The following is a 24,101-nucleotide window of genomic DNA, read 5'->3' on the forward strand; positions in this document are numbered from 1 at the left end:
ACCTGTAGCAATCATTCTGCAAATATTTCTATCTGTATTTTTCACACTTTTACAGATAGTTGCATACATAAGCATTCTATGTACAAGAATAGTCAATTGTCTATCAGTTAATCCATCAAGATTCCATTCGTAAATTTCGGAACCACTGTAAGATGTATTAGTCTGATTCCAATCACGTTCCTCTATTAAAACATCTTGAGGAGTTGGACGGTTATAATAATAAGTTTGCATTCTGGGTTTATCAGCGTATCCGCTATCTGCAAACTTACTATTCTTTTTGGGGTAACTTCTGAGTTTATTAAACTCTGACAAAACATCCTTTTTATAGTCAAAAGTAGTATCTAATTTATCAGCAAAATCTTTTGATAAATCAATGGGTTTGATATTCAAACCGGATAACTTTTTATCAAGAAGTTCTTCTAAATCATTTAAAGATTTAAATTTAAAATCCTGAATCTCAGGAGGTCTTTGAATATGAGTAAAAACAATTTGAGGTTCTGATTTGCTTCCTGAAGTAGAGGCAATATCAGTTATTTTCTTGCTAGTACTCATTTCTTTTATCAAAACTGTTAAATCATCAAGTTTTTTATCAAGAAAACTAATCTGTTCTCCCAAAACTTTAACATATAAGCTCAAATAATTATTTTGAGAAATTAATTTATTAATTTATGCGATGCTAACTGCAGCAACATCTTCATCAATAAATTTTTGAAATGCAGTAAAAGTAATACCTGTATTATTAGGTAAAACAAAAGGTGCTTGAGGAGGGTAAATGGCTTTAGTAATATTTCCACTCCCGTCTTTATAAGATCTTTCTAAAACTTTTATAAAATGTGATAAATATGTGGTTATAAACCAAGGAACAAAACACATAATTTGATTATGTAAAGCACAAGTTTCATAAAATTCTTGAGAAATATTGTTTAAATCTTCTTTACTATAAGTATCAAAAAACCAAGTTTTAAACCGGTTTCATTTTTCACTGAAAAATTCTTTTTGAATATAACCTCCAGCTTGTGACCCTGGACTAAAATCAATTTGGTGTGGAATCATTTAAATATCATTTTGGTCAAAATCCATCTCGGACGCAGAAGGAATATCCTTATCAAAAATATTATCACTATCCTGAACAATATTTGTCTTGGGGTTAATTTTAACCCTTTCAACAGGTTTATCACCTACTTTAGTAGAAATTGTGTGTAGAGATGCAGCACGATTTCTAGCTGGTCCATAGACTGGTTCAACAGGAGAAATGTGTTGAATATCAGGTAACAGTCTATGATTGGTAAAGGAATGTCTATTATAATTAGAACTAGTAGCAGGTAACAGTCTATTATTAGAAAATGACTGTCTACTATAAGTGGAACTATTATCATCAAACTGAATGCAAATCCTTCCATCCGTATTTTGAGTAATATGAGAATACTCAGTATTACTGACAACATTAGTTATCTGATTGGGGGATATAACCGAATCCAAAGTCCATGTAGTTGGAAAATTAATTTCTTCCCACTTAATAGGTCTCATCGTGGTGACCTTAGACTTTGCAAAATTCGTTTCCACTAATATGGTATGATCAGATGTATCATATAATTTACATCTTGGGTTTAACGTAGATAGCAATTTAAAATAAATCCTATACGATAAACATATAAGTTCAGAACCAGGCGCATAATTATAACCATGCGTTTTCACATTTAATGTTAATGCATCAAGTATATTAACATCAGATAGAGATAATTGCAGATTGGGTTGAGTATTAAAATATACTGGGCCGTAGGCAACAGTAGATTCAATAGAACCCATCAGAGACTGTCTAAAATTCAAATTTCTGGCATCTCTGAGAGCAGCCAAAAATATCTCTAGTAACCCTTTAAGGGTTAATGGCTTAAAAGCAATTTGAACCATACCAATATGCAGATAATTATATTAGTTTCTATAAACATCTACATCATGCTTGTTTAACAAACGAATAGTCTGTTCAGACGAATTTAAAGCTAAAGATTGCTAAGTTATTTTAACAAGTTGTTTAGAAGAGAGTTTAACAAACCATCCATAATCATAGATTGTTCTAATAGGGATTTTAGGAATAGTGCATTTGTTTAACAAATCAAGGTTTTGAGGTATATCTACCTCGGTTTTGAGGTATATCTACCTCTTCCAACCTAGTAGTTTTCATACTAGTTTCTCCTAAATCCATATTTCAGAAACATATCTATGTTGAATATTTCATATCTATCTCATATATACCATGATATGGCTTTATCTCATAATAAAGCCAGTATGGCCTGCTGCGCCGTGCAGCCCAATCCCAATCAACTCGGCTCTACGACATATCTCAGTCATCAACCTCTCATGTCTCGAGGGCTCACAATCTCATACCACTCAGCCCAACAACTCCACATATGAAAAAAGCAATAATAACATGTGACGTAGCGATGAACGATGAACAAAGACTGAGATATGATATGCAAATGAAGAACATGACAGAGTGTATAATTACATTTAAATCATGTCACCACCCAAAACTCAACATGTCGTGATGGAGCCAATCACAGTACTAGGCAACCCGAAAACCACAAATAACCACGCATTTTTAAATTGAAAACAAGATAAAATAGGTTTAACAATAATAACTCTCATAAATAGTCGATAAGAAATACTGCGACTCACATACAACATTCTCAAAATCCGGATGTCACTGAGTACATGAGCATCGAAATGACAATACAGTCTAGACTTCAAATACAACTGTCTGGAAAGATAGAAAAGTGCTAAATAAAGGAAAAGAAGGAGAGTCGAGGTCTGCGGATACCAAAGAAGCTACCTCAAAAGTCTCCAAGCAGATGAAGCTCCAAACCTAGCAATTGCGGTGCCCAGAAGTACCTGGATCTGCATACGAAGTGCATAGTGTAGTATGAGTACAACTGACCCAATGTACTCAATAAGTAACAAGACTAACCTTGGGTTGAGAGCAGTGACGAGCTCAGATAGGTACAGTCTAACTCCAGATAATAACAGCAAATGCGCAGAGAAAGATCCAATAATCAATTTGTAGACAGTACAGAAATGTAGATATGCTTTCTAGTTTTTAACAGTTTGAGTGTCACGCCCCTACCTCGGGGAGCAAGCCTGTAGATACTTTCTATCCAACTCACCCATGGCCAAGAGAATACATGATTTCATTAATTAAACAATAGGAAGTTCATATATACAATACTAAATCGTCTCATTGGTTACATCATTTTAAAGTTCAAAAATACACACATTCTTATTATTCAAGTAAAACAAGAGATCAAAACACAACATAATCTGTTTGACTTTTCTAGCACCCATGTACAACCCACATAGTGTCTACGGAGCCTCTAAAATATACAAAAGGGTGTTATGATAGTGCCGGCAACAAGGCCGCGGCTATACCTCGAGACGTGATAATAATATGAACAAAAGATACAATACGTGACCCAGGGATGAAGTGGGGCTCACCAAGTCTGCTGGGAAGAGGATGTACCACTATCGCCGATCAACACTGCATGCTATAGAACCACCTGCATCCATTTAAAGATGCAGCTCCCCCGGCAAAAGGGACATTAGTACTGTCGAATAGTACTAGTATGTAAAACTAAGCACTATCTCAATAGAATGAATAATGATACAAGGGGGAATAATCAAGAATTCAATAAGAGCTTCAAATAACACTACTAAAAATTAGGCTTATGGCAACCCTTTCAAAACCGTAGCTATAGATACTGTAACCGTCCCTGTAGGGATAATGGGACGGTTTGGGACGCGTTCCAAGATTCAACGTTACAATAGGTCAACTGGAACGGTTAATTGTAACGGTTTCAAAACCGTCTCTGTATATGGCTATTGTAACGGTTATAAAACGGTTACCATTGATCAATCTATGGGAACGATTTTATGTTATGTTGGGACGGTTATAAACCGTTGTGTTATAATTATACCAACAATTTTTTTAAGTCTATTGTGACGGTTTTCATGATATATATCAACGGTTATGTTATGTATTGCAACAATTATAGGTATTGCAACATATTGCAACGATTAACAGAGGGCTACTATTATTGTTTGCTAGATCTATTAGAACGGTTATATTTTCTATTGCAACGATCCACTATTGTAATTTCTAATATTGATGGAAGCAAAATGAGAAATATTTTCCAATGCAATGAAAGTTTATACACCATAACTTATACAAGCCACAAAATAAGATTAAAATATCCAACTCGCATTATCCATATACAAAAACAAAATATGAATACATTGTTTGGTCAACAATTCAAAAGTCAAAGTAGATGAGTTTCAATTTGTATACAAAAAGTTCTAAACTAAAATATCCTTGAACATGATGATAGAAAGTCTAACAACTATCAACAACACTAAGTAAGGTCTTCATCACTGCTTTCATCCGCAATTGTTGCACCTACAAAATTCAATCAAAAATATTTTTAAAAAAAAATTTAAGATAATTGAATGACCAATCTGATAACTCAAAAATTTTCTAACTCTCTAAAATTTTAAAATTTTCGGCAAAGTTTCTTTTGTGGATACGACTATCCCAAAAATTTTAACTTGCTCAAAATAACATTATGCTATACACAACAATAATTTTCAACTCTCCCGTCTGTTACAATGATGTTTAACTTCTTTAACAACATACAACAAACCAGAATCAGCAACAGACAAACCATATTAAACAACTCTCCAGTCTGTTATTTTTTAAGCAACAATCGGCCATAACATCTTCGAACACTATTACATCACAGAACAACATCACAACTAAATTATTCAATCTTCTCAAGTAACAGTCACTCCAATCGCAACCTCATTTAAATAATTAAGTGCAGCACATGAAGTACCAACCTAAGACAGTAGATCTCACAAAAATTATTGAATAGTCAATGAGCTAATACCTGGAATGAGTTGGCCTTCTTTGTTGCTACCAGTAGATGGATGACGGATTGGTTGCAAAGTTGTTTGTTGTGCAGATGAAGCTTCTCCCGATGAATTATCACCCAATGCCGCTAGAATAATGTTAGCATCAATATCAATTCTTGAACGCTGAAGTCGTGCAAGGACATCTGCAATAACTTCTTGATGGATAGTTCCCTTTTGTTCCTCAATTTTTTCCTCCATTCTTTTGTATCTTCTCCTTCGATTTTTGTATAGAATTTGAAGTATTTGAAGATGGTTCATAACATCCTACTTTCCCTCTCAAAGAAGTTCTTGCAACCCCCATCCATTGTTATGTAATTTCTATTTTTCTAGTTTCTTTCAACATTCATCTAGCTTTGTTATTGGCTTTGTTCTTGAGGATGTTACAGCTTGTAGCTATCCTGATAGACCATCTTTTGTTGTTAGAGGAATATTTTGGTTTGTCATTTTCAGAGTGTGGTAATCAGAATTATATGTTTAATAGACATTACTGGAGTTCTTTTTGCCTGACTAGTCCCCTAAGTATCTCACTCAAAGAAATTTTATCCTTAAAATATCATCAATCAAGGAAATTAATGTTCAAGATGATTTTATTCCCTAGCTGATAGTGTTATTTCTTGGTCGTAATCTAATGGAGACAATTTCATGAGGGCACACTGCGAGTATTTCAAAGCAGTTATGATATTGTCATGATAGAGTATATGCTTTAATGTTTCTGTCAGCCAAATATTGTTGGTTAATGAAGAGAGCACATTTCTAATATTGACATCAATGGGCAGACGACTTCGACAACAGTAATCATGTCCTAGCTTCTCTGTTTCTATCTATGACATTCGAAATGGAATCGCCTTAATTGATCTTATTAGATGCTGCTAAACTCTTCGTCTCTTTGTTTACTAGGAGCAATAAAGCCCGTGCGCACATTGCAATTAAAAGAACTATTTAAAATAAAATAAAATTCTAATATTATACTATTTTAACTAGTGCTTTCATAGAACATATCGTGTAAAAAATATTAACTTTTAATCAATGTTCTCAAACATCAAGGAAACTTCGCAAAATATTTAACTGCTTAGGTGTGCTTTGTCTATATTTGCTAATGAATAAATACTATTTAAAATATCCTTTATGTGTCAACTTTCTCTAGATTGAACACCACATATCATTTGACGATTCAATAATTTTAGCTAAATTTTTAGATAGAGTTATTATATTTAAATTTCGAGTATGATATTAAAGATAGATATAAATAATAGCACCCAAGGGTGTGGCCTAGTGGTCAATGAAGTGGGTGAGAACCATGAGGTCTGAGGTTCAAATTCCAACGGATGCAAACACTAAGTGATTTCTTTCCATCTATCCAAGCCTTGGTGGATAGAGTTACCTGGTACATGTTGCTGGTGGGAGGTTGCAGGTATCCGTGGAATTAGTCGAGGTGCGCGCAAGCTTGCCCGAACAGCACGGTTATAAAAAAAAGATAGTTATAAATAATGAGTGAGTGTAAGATATATTTCGAGGAGATATTATTTTTATATTAAAATTAATAACTTACATTAATAACTTATATTTTGAGTACGATCAAAGTTGAAAGAAATCAATAATGACCCAATTCATCATTTTATTGCTAGGTAGTGAAACCATTTGGACATGATCATTCTAAAAAATCATTTGTGTAGCTCAGTTGCTTTAATATCACAACTCTATCAAAAGCTTTGACAAATAACACTGATTAGGAACTAATAGATGACTATATTTATAAGTTTAGTAGTAAACATGTTGAATAAATAATTAAGCTCGAGTATACAAAAGTTGATACGATAAAGTATAGAAGAATACTAAATTAAGAATGAATCATCTTTTTCCCTTTTTATTAATTTTGCTCGATGTTATAATTAAGAACTAATGAGTGAAACAATAGTAAAGTATTAATAAGTCTTTCAATGGTTACCACCAGGTTCTAGACATTGTTTTTCATTTCAAACAAAGTTTAAGGATCTTTCTATTCTTGTTTCTGTTTAAGCTTAGCTTCAAAAATACGGAGCAAATGTTTGGTTTCACGTGGAGTAAAATCTCTACATACAACACAATTGGGGCTGACAATTTGGGCCTTAAAAATGCCTCAAATGTTTTCTTTATTTACTAAAATGTACGATGGCAATTGAAGTAATAAAATATAAAAGCAGGGACCAAGATATTTTCTATAAGGCAGACAGTCAGGAAATACAGCACAAATGGGATTGGGGCTGACAATATGGGCCCTGAGAATGACTAAGAAGTTTCAAATATTTACAAAACTTTGTGATGGCAACTGGGGTAATAATATACAAAAGGAGTGGCAAATATATTTTAGGTAAAGCAGGCATGTCGACGAAGACCACCCTGCTTCACCTAGTGCACTCGCACTTCTAATATAGTAGAAAAATAAAGAAAGAAACCTATTGTGATACTTTTCTCATTCTAGGTCATTTTTGTCCCAGCATTCTGCCTACATGCTATTATTTGCTGAAGTTTTCTGCAGAGTTTTTTGGTCCAAACTAGTGGTTTTCTTGCTTCAATCATGAGTATGGAGCAACTGCAATAATATCTCCACAGTAGTACTCAATGACTAGAAATTTGACACTTCTGATGAAGCCAAGACATCTTCAATTTTGGCATTCTACAATATTTCCAAGTTATATCTGCTTTTAATCGTTTCTGCTTATAGCTTAATCGTCTTTTGATGTTGTACACCTTGTCCAATTATGATTGTATTTTGTTTAGTAGTTATAGGAAATTTCAGATTGCAAGGTCTTTGGCTAGTCTTTAAAAATAGCAACAGCGGCGAGCAGAGTGTATATGCAGTAGCAACAAAGTGAAAAACGAAAAGAAAAAAAACAGCAGCAGTGAAGCAGAGAAAGAAGGGAAAGACAACAGCAATGGCCAAGAAGAAGGAGAAAACATCTCCAGAAAGAAGAAAAAGAAGAAGAATTTTAAGAAGAAGTTCAAGAAGACGAAGAAGAACAAGTAAAAAGTCACATACCTGGAGTTTCTCAGAGTTCCAATAGCTAAGGAGTTCCTTAAACTGAGAAGCTGGAACATCTTCAAGAATATGTTGCATTCGAGTTTCATTTCTGAAATACATAACAAGCTCAAAGCACAAGGTATATGATTTCTTTAGAATCACTATACCAGATCACTTTATTATAGTTAATTGTAGTACAGAAGGAACCATTCTGTCAAATTCCTTTATTGTATGTCTTATCACCAAACTTTTCTTTTCCCACAATTACTATATATCATACAATATATACTATATAATAATAATGTTGTGAAGATGATGATGGATATGAGTGTAGGAAAAAGCATCAGCAAGAAGATGAAAAAGGTGAAAAACTATGAAGGTGATCAATATGACTATGAATAAACAACAGAAAATTCTTACTCTAAAGAAGAGATCTACGAAGCGATTTGAAATAACATAATATCTCTTAATAAGTGGTTAATTAATATCATACTAAATGGATATCTTTTAGGTTTGAATTAATTTCATAATTAGTCAGTTTCCTTAATTGTAGGGATTTTACCATATTTTGAAAAAAAGTTAACTCTGCTGGGAATTTGTTAATATAATAAAGACTCTGCTATGTTTTTGCTAGTTTCCTAGTTCTAGATCCTACTATTGGAAAAGTGAAAAGGTGAATTGAGTAGAAATTTAAACTAGAAAGAGAGCTCATTACCTTAAATTGGAAACAAGTGAGTCCTAATAAATGGATTCCTAAATGGGGACTAAGTATGTCAAATCGTATATGATATTTAACGGGGTATATACAAATAACTTTAAAACATGACACTAAGGAAGTCAGTTTTACTTTCATCACTCATGAACAGATCCTATTTTGTCGCTATGACCAATGCAAATTCACACAATATATTACTTGTATGAAAAAATAAACCTATCTGATATGGCCCAAGCAGAAGAATCCCATGAAAAAATTGCTCCGCTAAATCAGCTGTTCAGAATCACAAAAATATTTTATTACTCACGGAAAGTCATTTTTCAATAAAATGAAACAGCTAACCCGCAAACAAGCAACATGCAAGCAAGTTGGAAGATTGTTGTCATTATCTTCTGTTGCAGATGCTACACTTCAACTTCTATGAATTCCCCATTATTTAATCAAAGATGTGATGCATGAGTTACTACAGATGTTTAACAATCAATTATGTATACGCAAGACCAATTCACCAAATTTAAGGTTCTATGAATGTTCTAAAAAGTGCAATCATATAATGCTTCGTCCATGGAACAACAAGACAAGAAGGATTATTTGTAACATGGCAGTTAGTCAGTGTTGGACAACAAACCACTTTGGACACCCAAAGCGTCTGTCCAACTTTTAGTGTCAGCCCACATTGTCTAGCTCATTGCCTGTAGTAATTATCAGGAAAGTGAATGATTTTTCATTTTTCATTCAAATTGAAGCCCCCACATTGTGAGGAAAGTTTATAATCCTATTATGTGGGAAAGAAGCAACAAACAAAAATAAATATGCAACACTAATTCTCAGAAACACTTTATTGAAAGTTAGTATTAGTAAGTTAGTATTAGTTTCATTAGGCAGTTGACATTAAGTGCAGGAGCAATATGAACCAACAGAGATGATATTTTATTATACTTGTATTGTAATTGTTCATTACCGAGTAAGAGGCCGTTTGGATTAGCTGATATGAATTAGCTGATAAGCATTAGGTGCTGAAAAGCACTTTTAAGTGCTGAAACTGATTTAATAAATAAGCAGTTACGTGTTTGGATACAAGTGCTGAAATTGATAATAAGCTGTTGCTGTATTTGATAAAAAAAAGTGCTGATAAGCTCTTTTTCTGTTATAATGACTTAAATAACCTTAGAAGTGTTTATACTTATAAGGGCGTAATTTATTCAAAATTTTAGATTCCAAATCGATCCAAATACAAAATATTCTATTTGTCATTTTATTTTAAATACAACTATGCTTAGATAAGATAATTTTTATGATAAATATTATTTATTTTATGATAAACATATAATCATAAGTTATAATAATTAATAAATTGATAAAAGTTTCTCAATAAAAAATAAACCTAAATAGGACAAAATATTTGAAGAGAAACAAACACTGTCTTTATCACCACAATATTTAGAAAGCAACACACCAAAAATTTGATATGTCCTCATTTATTACATACAGTTCAAAGATTAATACACAATCACATAGATATAAATATGCAAAGGAATAAAGAATTTACTTATCTTAAATAGTCAATGGACATTGCAGACTTGAAGAGCGGGGGGTTAGGTTGAAATAGTACTTGAAGTAGTGAGTATCGATGTAATAGTTTTGTTCTAAAAAAGAATATTTTAAGGATAAAATAGTAAAAAATTTGGTCAAACTTAAAGTGCTTATAAGCTAAAAATTTATAAGCTGGGGGGTGACCATCTTACGGCTTTTGGCTTATTTTTGACTTATAAGCACTTGGCTTATAAGCACTTTTAACTTTACCAAACGCGTAGATAAGCCGAAAAGTGCTTATAAGCTAGTTTGACCAGCTTAGCCAAACAGGGTAAGTCTCTTTCTTCAAAGAGTACAAAGCATCATTGTGAAGAAAGAAAATGTAGAATAAGACCCATTATTGATAACAAAATCCATACTAGAAAACGATTTCAACATGAAATTGATCTATTCTCAACAGCCCTTTCATCTATCAAAACCCACCAACTAAACCCCCAATTTTACAAACTAGAAACCACAAAATTTATCATATAATACAAACAAAGGACAGAGTAAATTAATGGGTTTATCAAAAATCTCACCAGAGAAAGAAAACAGAAGAAGTAGCGAAAGAATTTTCCAGCGAAACAATAGCGAACATCAAACAACCATAGAAAATATCGAACATGGGTAAAATACCGACAAACTACATCTGAGATTCCCTTATATTAGCCAAAATGGTTGTCCTTCGTCGGAATGGATCTTCCTTCGCCGGAGCAGGCCGCACAGTTCGTCGATAGCGATTTTTTCTAGGTTTAAGACTTGAGAGACGAAAGGCTTTAGATGAGACAATAGAGAGACGAAATGCTTCACTTTTCTAACTTACAAAATAAATTAAAGAGTTAGTATTAAAATTTTGTGGGCTCATCTATTTTTTTTTTTCTTTTTTTAATAAATATGTAAGAGGGAAAGTAGGGAGGAAAAAATAAACGGTCACAATATATATTTTATTTTACCACACAGTTCCCATAAATAACCCTATTATATCACTTTTATAAACTGTTTTCATAGTTTTATTTATGGTGATGGTTACTGTCCTATTGGAACGGTTTTGCTTCAGAAGTGTTCCAAAAGCCTTTACACTCTATTGGGACGATTAAAACCGTTCCAAAACATAATCTATTACAATAGTTCTCTAACCGTTGCAAAATAACCGTTCCAATAGAATTATTTTTTAGTAGTGTAATACTAAAACATCAAGTTAAGAATCATATAAATTTTCGAGTCAATTTCCATGTTATTAGGTTGGGTGATCTTTAATGCCGATATACCATAATTAAAAATACTTCTGTATTCTTACACGGAGTCCGATCACGACCCGACCGGCTAGGTCGTCTCATTTGAGACATAAACCATAACCACAAAGTCAATTATCATTCCCAGCACAGTCACCACCATGTATGCGATATGGCGTCCGATCACGGCCCGATCGGCTAGGCCATCTCACCCAAGACATCACCTTTTTCAGTCAATCATCTCACATCATACTTCTTTCATATCTTTTCAATTTATTGGCACTAGTGGCCATAATTATAAAGTCATTCTTGGCACTTGGCCGTATTTCATAATTTCAGTCCCCTTTTCCCACATTCAAATATCATTATCATTATCAACAACAATAAGGCTTTCCATTCAAGATATTAAATTCACATACGAGCAATTTGGGAATCTTAGGCACATAGAGGCTTTTCATACAAGTTGGCATAACAACCTTTATTTCGATCTTGACTTGAAGTCTTAACATTTCTAGCACATATTCTACATTTTGAACACATCCTAAAATGACAAGATGACATGATGAAGCATTTAAAATAAATACTGAACATACATCCTTCAACACAAACACATCAGGAATAGCTAATTCTATAATGATCAATTTGGGACTTACACCAATTACATGAACCCGTGGGATTCGATTTTAAGAAGAAGAGGGTTTAGCCAACATACCTCAATTGAGCTTCCTTTAAACTCTAAAGCATTCCAGAATTCTTAGCACTTCGATCTATTTTAGAAATATAACAAGTTGGACTAAAATTAGAAAGATGGTCATGATTCTACCTCATTCGAGCATATTAACAAGCACTAGGTGTGCATTAAGGTTTTTAAGGCCCTTTTGTGAAAAATTCCATCATTCCTCAACCCATTCTCTATCATTTTTAGCTCACATCCTTCCTACATTATTTGATAATACATGCATGCAAGATAATAACTCCCACACCAAAAAAGTATCTTGCTAATTACTCCCCTTTTAGTAGATTTTTAAAATTAAGAGCTAGGGCATAGATTCTTACCTTTAAGATGAGGACTTTCTTGATAATCTTCAAGGATTGAGCAAGAATTGTTGGATATTAGGTTAAAGGTTACTCCCCCACACTAAGCACTCTTTCTCACTCTAAAAGTATCAGAAATATGCTAAAAAATGGTCCATGGCATATGTTTTAACGAAATAGGGTCGGGTTTAAAAATCCCAAAAATGAAGCCCCGAGACAAGATCTGCGGTCGCAGAATGGATATGCGGTCCGCATATCGGCCGCACAATTTGGTGCCAAAAAATGGAAAACTTTGTCTGGGTCTGCGGTCGTTATGCGGCCCGCAGACATGTTCTGCGGTTGCATAATGCGCCACAGAACCTCCCTCCGCAAAAATCTCAAAGCCGGATATACGATCAGAGTGCGGCCCGCGAAATGGCCCAGAAAACTATGTCACTCTGCGGCCATTCTGCGGCCCGCAGAGTGATTATACAACCGCATAATGGGCCGCAGAAGTGATTAACCTCTACGCCTACCCCGGCATCACGAAATTTCGGTTTTTAGAAAAAAATTCACGGGGCCTTACATTGAGCATAACACGGATAAAATATGCCAAGTATGACTAATATGACGTATGTCACATCTCGATGTCTATATGTCAAGTATGCATGTCAACTGTAATGCAACACAGAGATAAAGTCATAAACTCATACTCTCGGAATATTCATCCTCACTCAGCACGCTCAATCACTCGGCAGTCCCAATCACTCAGCACTCTCAATCAGTCAACACTCTCAATCACTCAGCACCCTCAATCGCTCGGCACTCGCACTCATAGGTACTTGTGTTCACTACTGATATGTCGGACTCCGGAGGGGTGGATCCTGCCCAAGCGCTAATATAAGACAATTATGCCATGCTGCGGCGTGTAGCCCGATCCCATAAATATAACTCACAATCAGGCCCTCGGCGTCACTCAGTCATCAATCTCTCCAGTCTCTCGGGCTCACAAAACTCATGCCAATCAACCCAAAACAGTGATACATGATGTAACAATAATGATTACAGAGACAGAGATATGATATGCTAATGATGAATGCGACTGAGTACATAACTGTAATTTAAGCAAATAACTCAACAACAAAAATGACCTTTGTGGGTCCCAATAGTACCAGCATATAGCCTAAATATGATTTCTAACATGATTTACAGCCCAATTTTTCTAACACATGGAGAATACATGAATAATAAAAAGATTAGACAACTACACAGTTCCACAGAATTAACCGAGTCACAATTACTAAGGTGCACGCCCACACGCCCGTGACCTAGCATGTTTGTCAGCTCAACACCAACCACATAACACGTAGTTTAGGGATTCATACCTCAGTATCAAGTTTAGAAGTGTTATTTACCTCAAACTGTACAAATCACTACTCTAACACACCCTTGCCTTGCGAATCGGCCTCCGAACGACTCGAATCTAGCTACAAACAACTTAATACAATCAACACAAGCTATAGGAATCAATTCCATATGATAAAGCTAAGTTCTTTAACAAAAGTTAAAAAGTCAACCCCGGGCTCATGCTCGGAATTTGACAAAATTAACAAAATCCGAACACTCATTCAATAACGAGTCAAACCATACCAAAATTACACAATTCCGATCTCAACTCAACCTCCAAATCCTCAAATTATGGTCTATGAAGTTTCACCAAGTTTTCCCAATTTTTCCAACCCAAAACACTAATTAAATGTTAAAAACAATGATAGATTCATGTATAACAACCAAAACCGAGTTAGAATCACTTACCTCAATCAACTCCTTTAACATCCCTTCAAGAATCGCCCAAATCCAAGGTATCTAGCTCAAAATATGAGAAATGGGTTCAAACCCTCGATTTTGATATTTAACACTACTGCCCAGTGACTTCTCTCCGCGATCGCGGAAAGTCTCTCTCGATCGCGAAGAACAAAATATGCTACCCTCAAAATACTCTTCGTGAACGTGAACAAACCATCGCAAATGCGGTGATTAATTCCTCCAAAGGTACGCGATCACAGACACACTCAAGCGGTCGCGTAGAGCAACGTGCCTGACTTCCCATGCCTCCTCTTCCTTCATCGTGAATGTTGCACCCATCACGTGTTCGTGTAGCACTAACTCTCCAAGCTTCGCGATCGCAGACCTATTCTCGCGAACGTGTAGAATAATTTCACCAGTCGCCCAAACAACACTTCGCGATTGCGGACTTCCACTTGCAATCGCATATAAGGAAACTAGCAACAGACATAACAACAGTCCAACAAGTCCAAAAGTGAGCCGAACATGATCCAAATCACAAACGAGGCCCCCGGGGCCCCATCCAAACATACCAACATATCCTAAAATATTATACGAACTCGCTCGATGCCTCAAATCACATAAAACAACACTAAAACCACGAATCGCACATCGATTCAAGCCTAATGAATTTATGAACTTCTAACTTCCAAAACTAATGCCGAAACATACCAAACCAACTCCGATTAACCTCAAAATTTTCACACAAGTCATAAATGACACAACAGACCTATTCTAACTTTCGGAACCAATATCTGAGCCAGGTAACCACAAAGTCAACTCTCGGTCAAACTTCTCAACTCTCCAAACTTCAGCTTTTCCAACTTTCGCCAATTCAAGTCAAAATCACCTACAGACCTCCAAATCAATATCCGGACATACTCCTAAGTCCAAAATTACCATATGGAGCTATCAGAAATATCAAAACTCTATTCCGAAGTCATTTACATATAAGTCAATATCCGGTTAACTCTTTCAACTTAGGCTTCCAACCATGGGACTATGTATCCCAATCCATTCTGAAATATCCCCGGAACCAAACCAACCACCCCGGCAAGTCACATATCAACAATTGAGCATAGCATAAGAAATAAATGAGGGAACAGGACTACCATACTCAAAACGACCGACCGGGTAGTTACATTCTCCCCCTCTTAAACAAACGTTTGTGCTCGAACGGGTCTAGAGTCATACCTTGGGTCTCAAATAGGAATGAATATCTGCTCCGCATCTCCCGCTCAGTCTCCCAAGTGGCCTCCTTGACTGGCTGACCTCTCCATTGCACCTTCACGGAAGCTATATTCTTGACCTCAACTTTGGAACCTGTCGATCCAAAATGGCCACCGGCTCAACATCATAAGTCAAATCCCCATCTAACTAAATCGTGTTGAAGTCCAAAACATGAATCAAATTACCGAAATACTTCTGGAGTATGGAAACATGAAATACTGGATGAACACTCGATAGACTAGGTGGTAATGCAAGGTTAGACGAACAAGAACCCTTACCCAAATCTCACCGGTTAGTAGACTAATAGGATAATAATTTAATAACTGAATAGGTACCCTAGTATACCTTTAAATATTAGGTGGCGACACTCTTTCATCAACAACGGGAAAACCACTAGTTGAATCTTATTTTTGACTCGTGTAAAATAGTGTGCAACAACATGACGACTCTGATGTGGATTAACACTTAGGTTCTGACCTTAGCAGACTTAGACTAGATCTAAAATTTAGGGATGTTTGGTAATATGCTACTTTAACCGTGCTTAATTTTGAGAATATGTGCTTACCTATCTTACTTGTTCAACATGTACTTATCTGCCTACTTTGATATATTACTGTTATCACACTATCTATTACCGCTTTATATACATTGTCATCATATTCTTTCCTATTGTATCCTGGCCATACACTATCAAACACAATGGCATACGAGGGTTGTCTTTTACACCCCTCCGAACCTTCGTTCAAAATTCTTTAGTCTCAAAGAACGGCTTTGTCAGGTCAACTGATATAACGTCTCGTAGTAATCAGTCCAACTCCAAGAATTAGGAAACACTCAGCTCTAATAAACATAGGTCATACTCCATAAACCTTAGGTGAGTCGGTCCTTTACATCGACACACAATTAGGAAAGCCACCTTAATGTTAACGGATCATGCACCCAACGACATGTCTTTTGTGGAACGACGAACCAACCCTGATGAGACGCAAAAGATCCGGAGTAAACACTTACTGAACCTGGAAATCAACCACAACATCCCCGAAATCAATATGGTCATGGAAGCACCACACAAGCTGAGAAAATGGTGGAAAAAAATTCGTCGAGAACATGGAGATAAGATTAGAATGCAATTGGGAGCATTAACTGCTTTACTAAACATCCGGGCCGACAAAGTTCTTACTAGACTACTGATAGAATTCTGGGATCCAGCCAAAGTGGTTTTCAAATTCGTCGATTGTGAATTATTACAAATACTAGAGGAACTCACCAGCTTCACAGAGTTGTCATTTACCAGGAGAAAGCCGATACTGCTAGTTAGCATGCCCGGTGACAGGTTTCTCTACACCTTGGGTCTAGCAAGCAGTCAGAATCTGAGGAACATTGAAGACGGGTGGGTGAGCTTGGACCAATATTTTGACAAAGTTGGACACCGAGAGAGTTACAAGTGGCATATGGAGGAGTTTCAATGTGATCAAGCGACCTCGGAACGTCTCCGTCCTTTAACCTTCTCTTTTGCATTGCTAGTATTACTAGTTTTCCCATAGAGTAGAGGACAAATCAACATCAACTTGCTGCCCGTTGTCTTAGCAATATTTCGGGGTAATCTCCAAGTCACCTTGGTGCCTATGATATTGGCAGAAACACTCCGAGCACTGTCTATATGTTCCAGAGGGTATGACTTCTTCAAAGGCTATAACTTGTTCTACAGATATGGGCCACATAACACTTCTTTCAAAGAGAGGCCTTTATCGACTATTTTGTGGGAGTCAGCAATATGACCAAGAGTCACAACGAGAGCATGATGTAATGGATATCACCGCACAGGCAAGAGGAATGGAGAGAAATACTGACAAATCTAAGCGGAGAATGGGTGAACTGGAAGCTTTCGTGGTTGAGCGGTAGGGCAATTCTAAAGATCCTCAGGAAATATTTCATAGAGTTGGTAGGACTTGAAGGCATTCGGCTATATATACCTCTGCGAGTTCTCAGGCAGTTTGGTCTAATCCAGGATGTACCCCTCTGGTCTAGAACAACTCTCTATGAAGATGACTACAACAGGAAAATCCCGATCCCATGTGTGAGGAGACTTTAAGACGAGTGAAATGACTTAATCATGATGTCGATGGGTCATTCATGGTGTACTCCAGAATACTTTGTGTGGATCAATGAGGATAATGAGTTGGCTCGAACAAGCAGAGAAGGAGTGGGCGATCTAGAAGATGCAGCAGCAGCCTTGCAAATATATCATGAGATCTTGCCTCATTATCTCGTTACCACCGCCATGCATCGGCAAGTGGTTCCAGGTTCGATTGACCATATACTGCTACCTCCGGGGGATGATGATCGAGTGATCGAGTATATACAAATTGAATGGGAAACAGACCCGGAAGAGGATCCTAAAGAAGAGCCTAAATATAACAACGACGAGGAAGAAGAAGAATTTGAGGAAGACCCTAAGGAGGAACCCGAGGAACAAGACTTGGGATATCACTTCGGCGATGACTACTAGTGGTTGGTTTATTTCTCCCTCCCCCCCCCTCCAATGTTACACCCTTTATCTTGTACCCTTTTATTTCCATAAGGGAAAGTCTGTGAGCCCATGTAACCTTGCGGATATTGGAAAACAATGTTGTAATCATCGCTCCCACCTGTTGTAATCCAACCAAAAATTGCTCCAGATCTAAACGCGTCAAAACCGGATTATTCGTCAAACATTCGTGACATAGGCCCACCTTTGACAAAGAGAGGTCCCTCGCATACTAAGAATGCACTTATTTGAATACGTGAACTAATTGTTCTATGTGTTTATATTTATGCAACCCCTGAAAACTAACTTCTACTCTTTTTCTTCTTTATTTTCCACATTATATTATTGTTATTCCCCCAAAATAGAGGTTGGTTTGTGTTGATACAAAAAACTGGCTGAACCACCATACAACCTGAGATCAAAAGGGAAGATGTCTACTACTGATGACCCGGCTGAAAATGCTCTAGTGATAGCTAACAACCCGGGGCAATCGGGGGAAATGAATGATAGTCGAAATGATGAGCACGTTGCTAGAATGGCACAAGAAATGGAATCACTAAGAGAAGTACAACATATTTGGGAGCTAGCGCATTTGGCCATGACGACGCTTCCGCAACCACCCTGCTTCCCTTCACTAGACTCAATCCCTGATCACTTCCCTTCAACTACCCGACAAGCAAACAATACCCCAACCATAATCACTACAAAACCCATAACCCAGGTTGTACCACCAGTAACCCCCGCAAACCCACCAATTCCTCCTATACATACCCCTCATGTCCCAAACTATGTCTAGACATCGCAAAACCAACCAGTCACAACTAACTTAGTTCATACCCCTTGATGTCGTGCTATAATTCCATATATTTTGACATTATTTACCCTACTTGCTTGTTGTTTGGATGCTAATTTGTGCGACAATTGCGCTTAATGGAGCTTATTTCAGGTGTAGGAATGCTAGGACATGAATTGGAGAAAAGTTGCGCGGAATGGTACCTTAGACTAGAAAATGGAGCAATAAAAGAAGAAATGCAAGGCAACGAAACAATAGTGCCATAGACAGTGCAAGGCATTGTCTAGGGCACTGTCATTAGCGCCCCAGACAGTGCCTTGCATAGAAACAACAGTGCCATAGATAGTGCAAGACATTGTCCAGGGCACTATCATTGGCACCCCAGGCTGTGCCTTACGCCGAAACAATGGCGCCATAGACAGTGTCTCGCGGCGATGATGCCATCCGAGCAAATTTTAATTCCTCATTAGTTTTGGACATGTAGAATTCGACCCCTACCCTATAGATACCCCTTAAAATTAGTTTTTTGAGGGTTAGACATCATTAGAGAGGGAATCGACCCAAGGAGGCAAGAACACGCTAGGAGCAAGGATGAGAATTCTTCTACGCATTTTCACTTCCTTCTTCCTATTTTCATTATTGGTTATGAATTCTAGTATTGTAGTTTTGCATACTATTATGAATAGCTAATTTGTTATCTAGGGTTTTGATGAAACCTTTTGTAGGATGAATTCTTGATACGTTTTGATATAATTGAGTCTTTGAATTTTTCTATTTGTTCAACTATGTGCTTATTTTAGTTAATTGAAGAGCTCTCAATTAACGGTGCCTATTTATTATGTATTGCTTGAAAAAGAGTACATATTTAGGTAGTTGTTGAACAACATCACTCCTAACGTATGTGAGAGATCAATACGGAGGGTTTAAAGGCGGGATTAGAAATAACAAAATCTTGGTGCGATCGTAGTGAGCGGTGAATTAGTGCTAGCTAGTGCAGTTTGAGATAATATGTCTAGTAAATTGTGGTAGTTGCTAGAGAGAGAATTACGACAGCCGAAGTACTCACGATCGGTAGAGAATACTTAGGCAAAATTATAGAAGACGTTGTGGGAAGGATTCCGATAATTGGGGAAATCTAAACCTCCTTAATCTTATTCCAAAAACCTTAGTATCTTTAGTTGTTAATTTACTATTTTAATTTGATAGTTAATTAGTAAGAAAACTGAATCTTGATATTTATAAATTAGGAGTTGTTCGAGCTTGTATTTTTAGTGATACTTAACAGTTACAGCAAAATCTTAGTTCTCTGTGGGATTCGACTTAGGACTTTTAGACCAGATTATATTTGCAGCGACCGCTTATCCTTTTTAGGACTAGAATTGGGCGTGATCACCCCTCCCCGTGACAACATCGCTTTTGCCAACAATCAGACCCAACATATATATGCGACATACACTCCTACATATGAGCAGCATGTTCCACCTGTATATGCCACCTCAGAACATACCTTCACAGCCCCCGTCACGAACAGAGTGTTGTACGAGATCAATCAATATGCTGAGATAAAGAGGGAGGAAAAGTACAATGAAGAAGAGTTAGTATCCGAGTAGTTGCGAATTTTGACAGAGCAGATGAAGAATCTTCAGGTTGCTCGAGGGAGTGAGAGACTAGATTATGAAGATTTGTGTATTCACCCTGATGTAGACATGCCCGTATGGTATAAGCCGCCGAAATTTGACATTCGATGGAACGGGTGATCCCCATATGCACTTGAGGGCATACTGCGGCAAGCTGGTCAGAGTAGGAAGAAATGAAAAGTTGAGGATGAAGTTATTTATAAGGAGCCTGACATGAGAGGTGCTCACTTGATACACCTGCCAGGACCCTAAAAATTGGAGAGAATGGCAAGACATGTCGGAGGACTTCATGAACTGTTTTCGGTTTAATACCAAGATCACTCCAGATAGGTTTGCTCTAGTGAATTTGCAGAAGAAACCATCAGAGTCATTTCAAGAGTATACCCGCCGCTGGAGGTCGGAGGCTGCCATGACCCAACCCCCGCTAGATGATAATGAGTTGACTAAGTACTTCATCCGGGCCCAAGAGGGAATTTACTTTGAAAAGATGATGGGCATGATGGGGCAAAAATTCCCCGAACTGGTTAAGATGGGAAACTTTTTGGAAGAAGGAATCAAATCAGGAAAGATACAATCAATGGATGCACTGCAAACGGCCAGCAAAGCAATTCAGTATGGTTCTATAAGAAATGGGAAGAAGAAGAAGGAAGAATTATCGGTAATTCTTCCCTACTACCAGTCCAGTCCACCCCACAGAAACAACTCTTACCCTATGAACACCCATCCCTTACACCAATCTACCTACGCTCCAGTATACAACACACAACCATACTATAACACCCAACCTTAATACAACCCACCTCGTGCCCATATAAATCCTAACATGCCACGAATATACGCTCCAGTTCAAACCACTACTTATCAAAATCAACCCTCCTATGCACCCTGACTGTGCCCAAACTTTGAAGAAAGAAACCCCTGAAACTATACCCCGTTTGCCGAACCCCTAACCCAATTATATGAAAGGTTGAGAAGAGCTGGTTTGATATATCAAATGGAAGGGAGAATTCCTGACCAACCTTCCAAATACTTTGATGCAACCAAATGGTGTACCTATCATTCAGGTGTAGCTGGGCATGATACTAAGGACTGCTTTAGGCTGAAGAATGAGATTGAGTAGTTGATCAAGAATAGAGCCATCCAATGTACCCCGACTCTGCCGAATGTGAATCATAACCCACTACCGAACCATAGGAATCAAGGTGCTAACACAATCACTTTGGATGGAGATTATGATCTGAAAGGGACCATCGTTATAATTGGGAATGCCGAGGCGACAAGAGTTCCACCCCAAAAAACTCCATTGATTATTGTATAGTTGATACCTTCGGTGATGGTCCAGAAATACCAATAACAGTCCACTGCCACCGTCAAGAATGAGGAGAGTCGAGAATACAAGACAGTTCCATGGATGTATCAGCAGAAATGAAAAGAAAAGATGACAGATTCCGCGACTGCCCATGGAATGACCAGGCCAGGAAGGTGTTACGCTCCGGCGGAGGTAAACCGAGGAAACCCAAGTAGAGAACAGATTCAGAGGAGAAACATAACAGATGCTGAGGTTGCAAAATTTTGGAGGAAGATGCTAGTTAAGGAGTACTACGTGGAAGAACAGTTAAAGAAGCCCCCCTCACACATATCAATCATGGATCTGCTGATGAGTTCCGATAGTCATAAAGATTCTTTGATAAAGGTGTTAAGTGGAGTAAGTGTGCCGAGCAACACCACCATCGAGGCATTGTTAGCAACCATTGGAAAAATGGTTGAGGCAAACATGATTTCCTTTCGAAGAGATGAGCTTTCCACAGAAGGCGAAGATTATAACAGAGCCCTACACATCACAGTCAAGTGCGGGGATAAGGTGGTGTCTCGAGTGCTTGTTGACGGGGGATCTAGAGTAAACATTTGCCCATTCTCTACTCTACGAGAATTGGGTATCCATTTGAGAGAGGTGAAGGAAAGCCATGTAAGAGTGAGAGCTTTCGATGGGACACAAAAAGACATCATTAGAGAGATCTATTTAGCACTCCAAATTGGACCAGTTGAGTTCCCAATACTGTTTTATGTAATGGACATTTCGTTCTCATACAACTTGTTGCTAGGAAGGTCCTGGATACACATGGCAGGGGTAGTGTCGTCCACTCTCCATCAGTGTATGAAGTTCGAGTGGGGTTTCCAAGAGATTGTACTTCACGGTGAATGGAGTCGGTCAACTTATCTAGAACATGCAGTTCCATTCATAGGATTTGATGGGGTCGCCTTTCACGCGGTCGAGATCATACAGACCATGAAAATAGGGAAGACTGAGCAGAATCTAGGTACGCAGTCTCCATATAGATCGAAGATGCAATGAGAGAAATGATGAAGTACGGGTACCAACCCAGGACTGGGCTAGGAGCCCGATCAGACGGGATAATAGAGTCGATTGAGCCAAATTAACATTAGGGTACTACTGGTTTAGTGTATCAACCTACGGTTGGAAAGACTTAAACCGGTAACTTTATGAAGAAGGATTTTATGCCAGAGTGTGTTCCGGGTCCAGGCCAGAGCTCAACACCAAAGGATGACATCATTGACAGAATGGGAAGATTGTTCGTGACTATGATCGAGGAATGTCGCGACAAAGTTGATACCAAGACACCGACCATTCGGGATGCCGAACCAGGAGAAGCCTTGCAGAATTGGATCGCCAGCCCATCTCTAGTTCGCCGGGAGTCTTGTTAGTGTGGAATTGTAGTAATTTTGAGAAACGCACAGTCAACTGAGGCCTGAACTGTGCCTGTACTATTTTGTCAATTGCCTATTTGAACAGTCAGACATTCCTTTTGATGAAATAAAAAATTGCATTTTTATAAACATTGCAAATTCATTCATCGTTTTATTTATATTTAGTTTTTCTTTTCAGAAATCAAATTGATGAAAACCCGTGTTCCGCGATCATTACATGTAATGAAACCCTCGAGCAAAACGATCCAGGCTACGATTTCGTGATTTAGCTGGCAAGAAGTGTGCTGATTTTGTGAGTCAATCCACGATCACCCAAATTGAGTCAAACTTGTGCGGAGTGCGCGGTAATCTTACTACAAAATCCATATTAATCATTTCCCACTTCCACATTGGAATTTCTATGTTTTGTGCCAACCCACTAGGCCATTGATGTTCGGCCTTCACTTGCTGACAATTCGGACACCTTGCCACAAAGTCCGCCACATTCCTTTTCATATCATTCCACCAATAGACTTCTTTGAGATCTGATACATCTTTGTAGAACCTGGATGCACGGAATACCTAGAAGCGTGAGCCTCGGTCATGATTCTTTTTTGGAGACCATTTATATTCGTAACACATAATCGCCCTTAGTACATCAGTGTACCATCATCCATGCCAAGCGCAAAAGCCATAGTCTTATGTTTATGAATCCCCTCGTTCAGCTGTACCAATAATGGATCGTTGTATTGCTTCTCTTTGACTTCCACAACAAGCGATGATTCATCCCTATTTTTCACAATTACCCTTCCTTCACTAGAGTCCGCAAGACGAACTCCCTAACTGGCTAGCTGATGAACCTCCCTGGCC

At 37.5% G+C, this 24,101-nt stretch overlaps 1 protein-coding gene and 1 long non-coding RNA gene across 6 annotated transcripts; one reads left to right on the forward strand and one right to left on the reverse strand.

The window, feature by feature from the left end:
• Positions 1-4,228: 4,228 nt before the first annotated feature.
• LOC104104121 (uncharacterized) lies at positions 4,229-11,071 on the reverse strand. Of its 5 annotated transcripts, none has more exons than XR_011407830.1 (4): positions 10,895-11,071; positions 6,341-8,945; positions 4,935-5,357; positions 4,229-4,444 (listed from the first exon to the last, which is right to left on the reverse strand). It is a non-coding gene; the product is annotated as an uncharacterized lncRNA (long non-coding RNA). The 5 variants fall into 5 exon arrangements; XR_011407829.1 differs by having other exon boundaries at positions 10,787-11,071; XR_011407831.1 differs by having other exon boundaries at positions 6,341-8,066; positions 8,889-11,070.
• Positions 11,072-20,799: 9,728 nt separating this feature from the next.
• LOC138892452 (uncharacterized) lies at positions 20,800-21,954 on the forward strand. Its single transcript, XM_070176169.1, has 2 exons — positions 20,800-21,183; positions 21,883-21,954. The coding sequence occupies exons 1-2, from the start codon at positions 20,800-20,802 to the stop codon at positions 21,952-21,954; spliced, it is 456 nt and encodes a 151-aa protein (XP_070032270.1).
• The last annotated feature ends 2,147 nt before the right edge of the window (positions 21,955-24,101 follow it).

This window comes from Nicotiana tomentosiformis, chromosome 5, assembly GCF_000390325.3.
Source record: "Nicotiana tomentosiformis chromosome 5, ASM39032v3, whole genome shotgun sequence".
Lineage (NCBI taxonomy): Eukaryota > Viridiplantae > Streptophyta > Magnoliopsida > Solanales > Solanaceae > Nicotiana > Nicotiana tomentosiformis.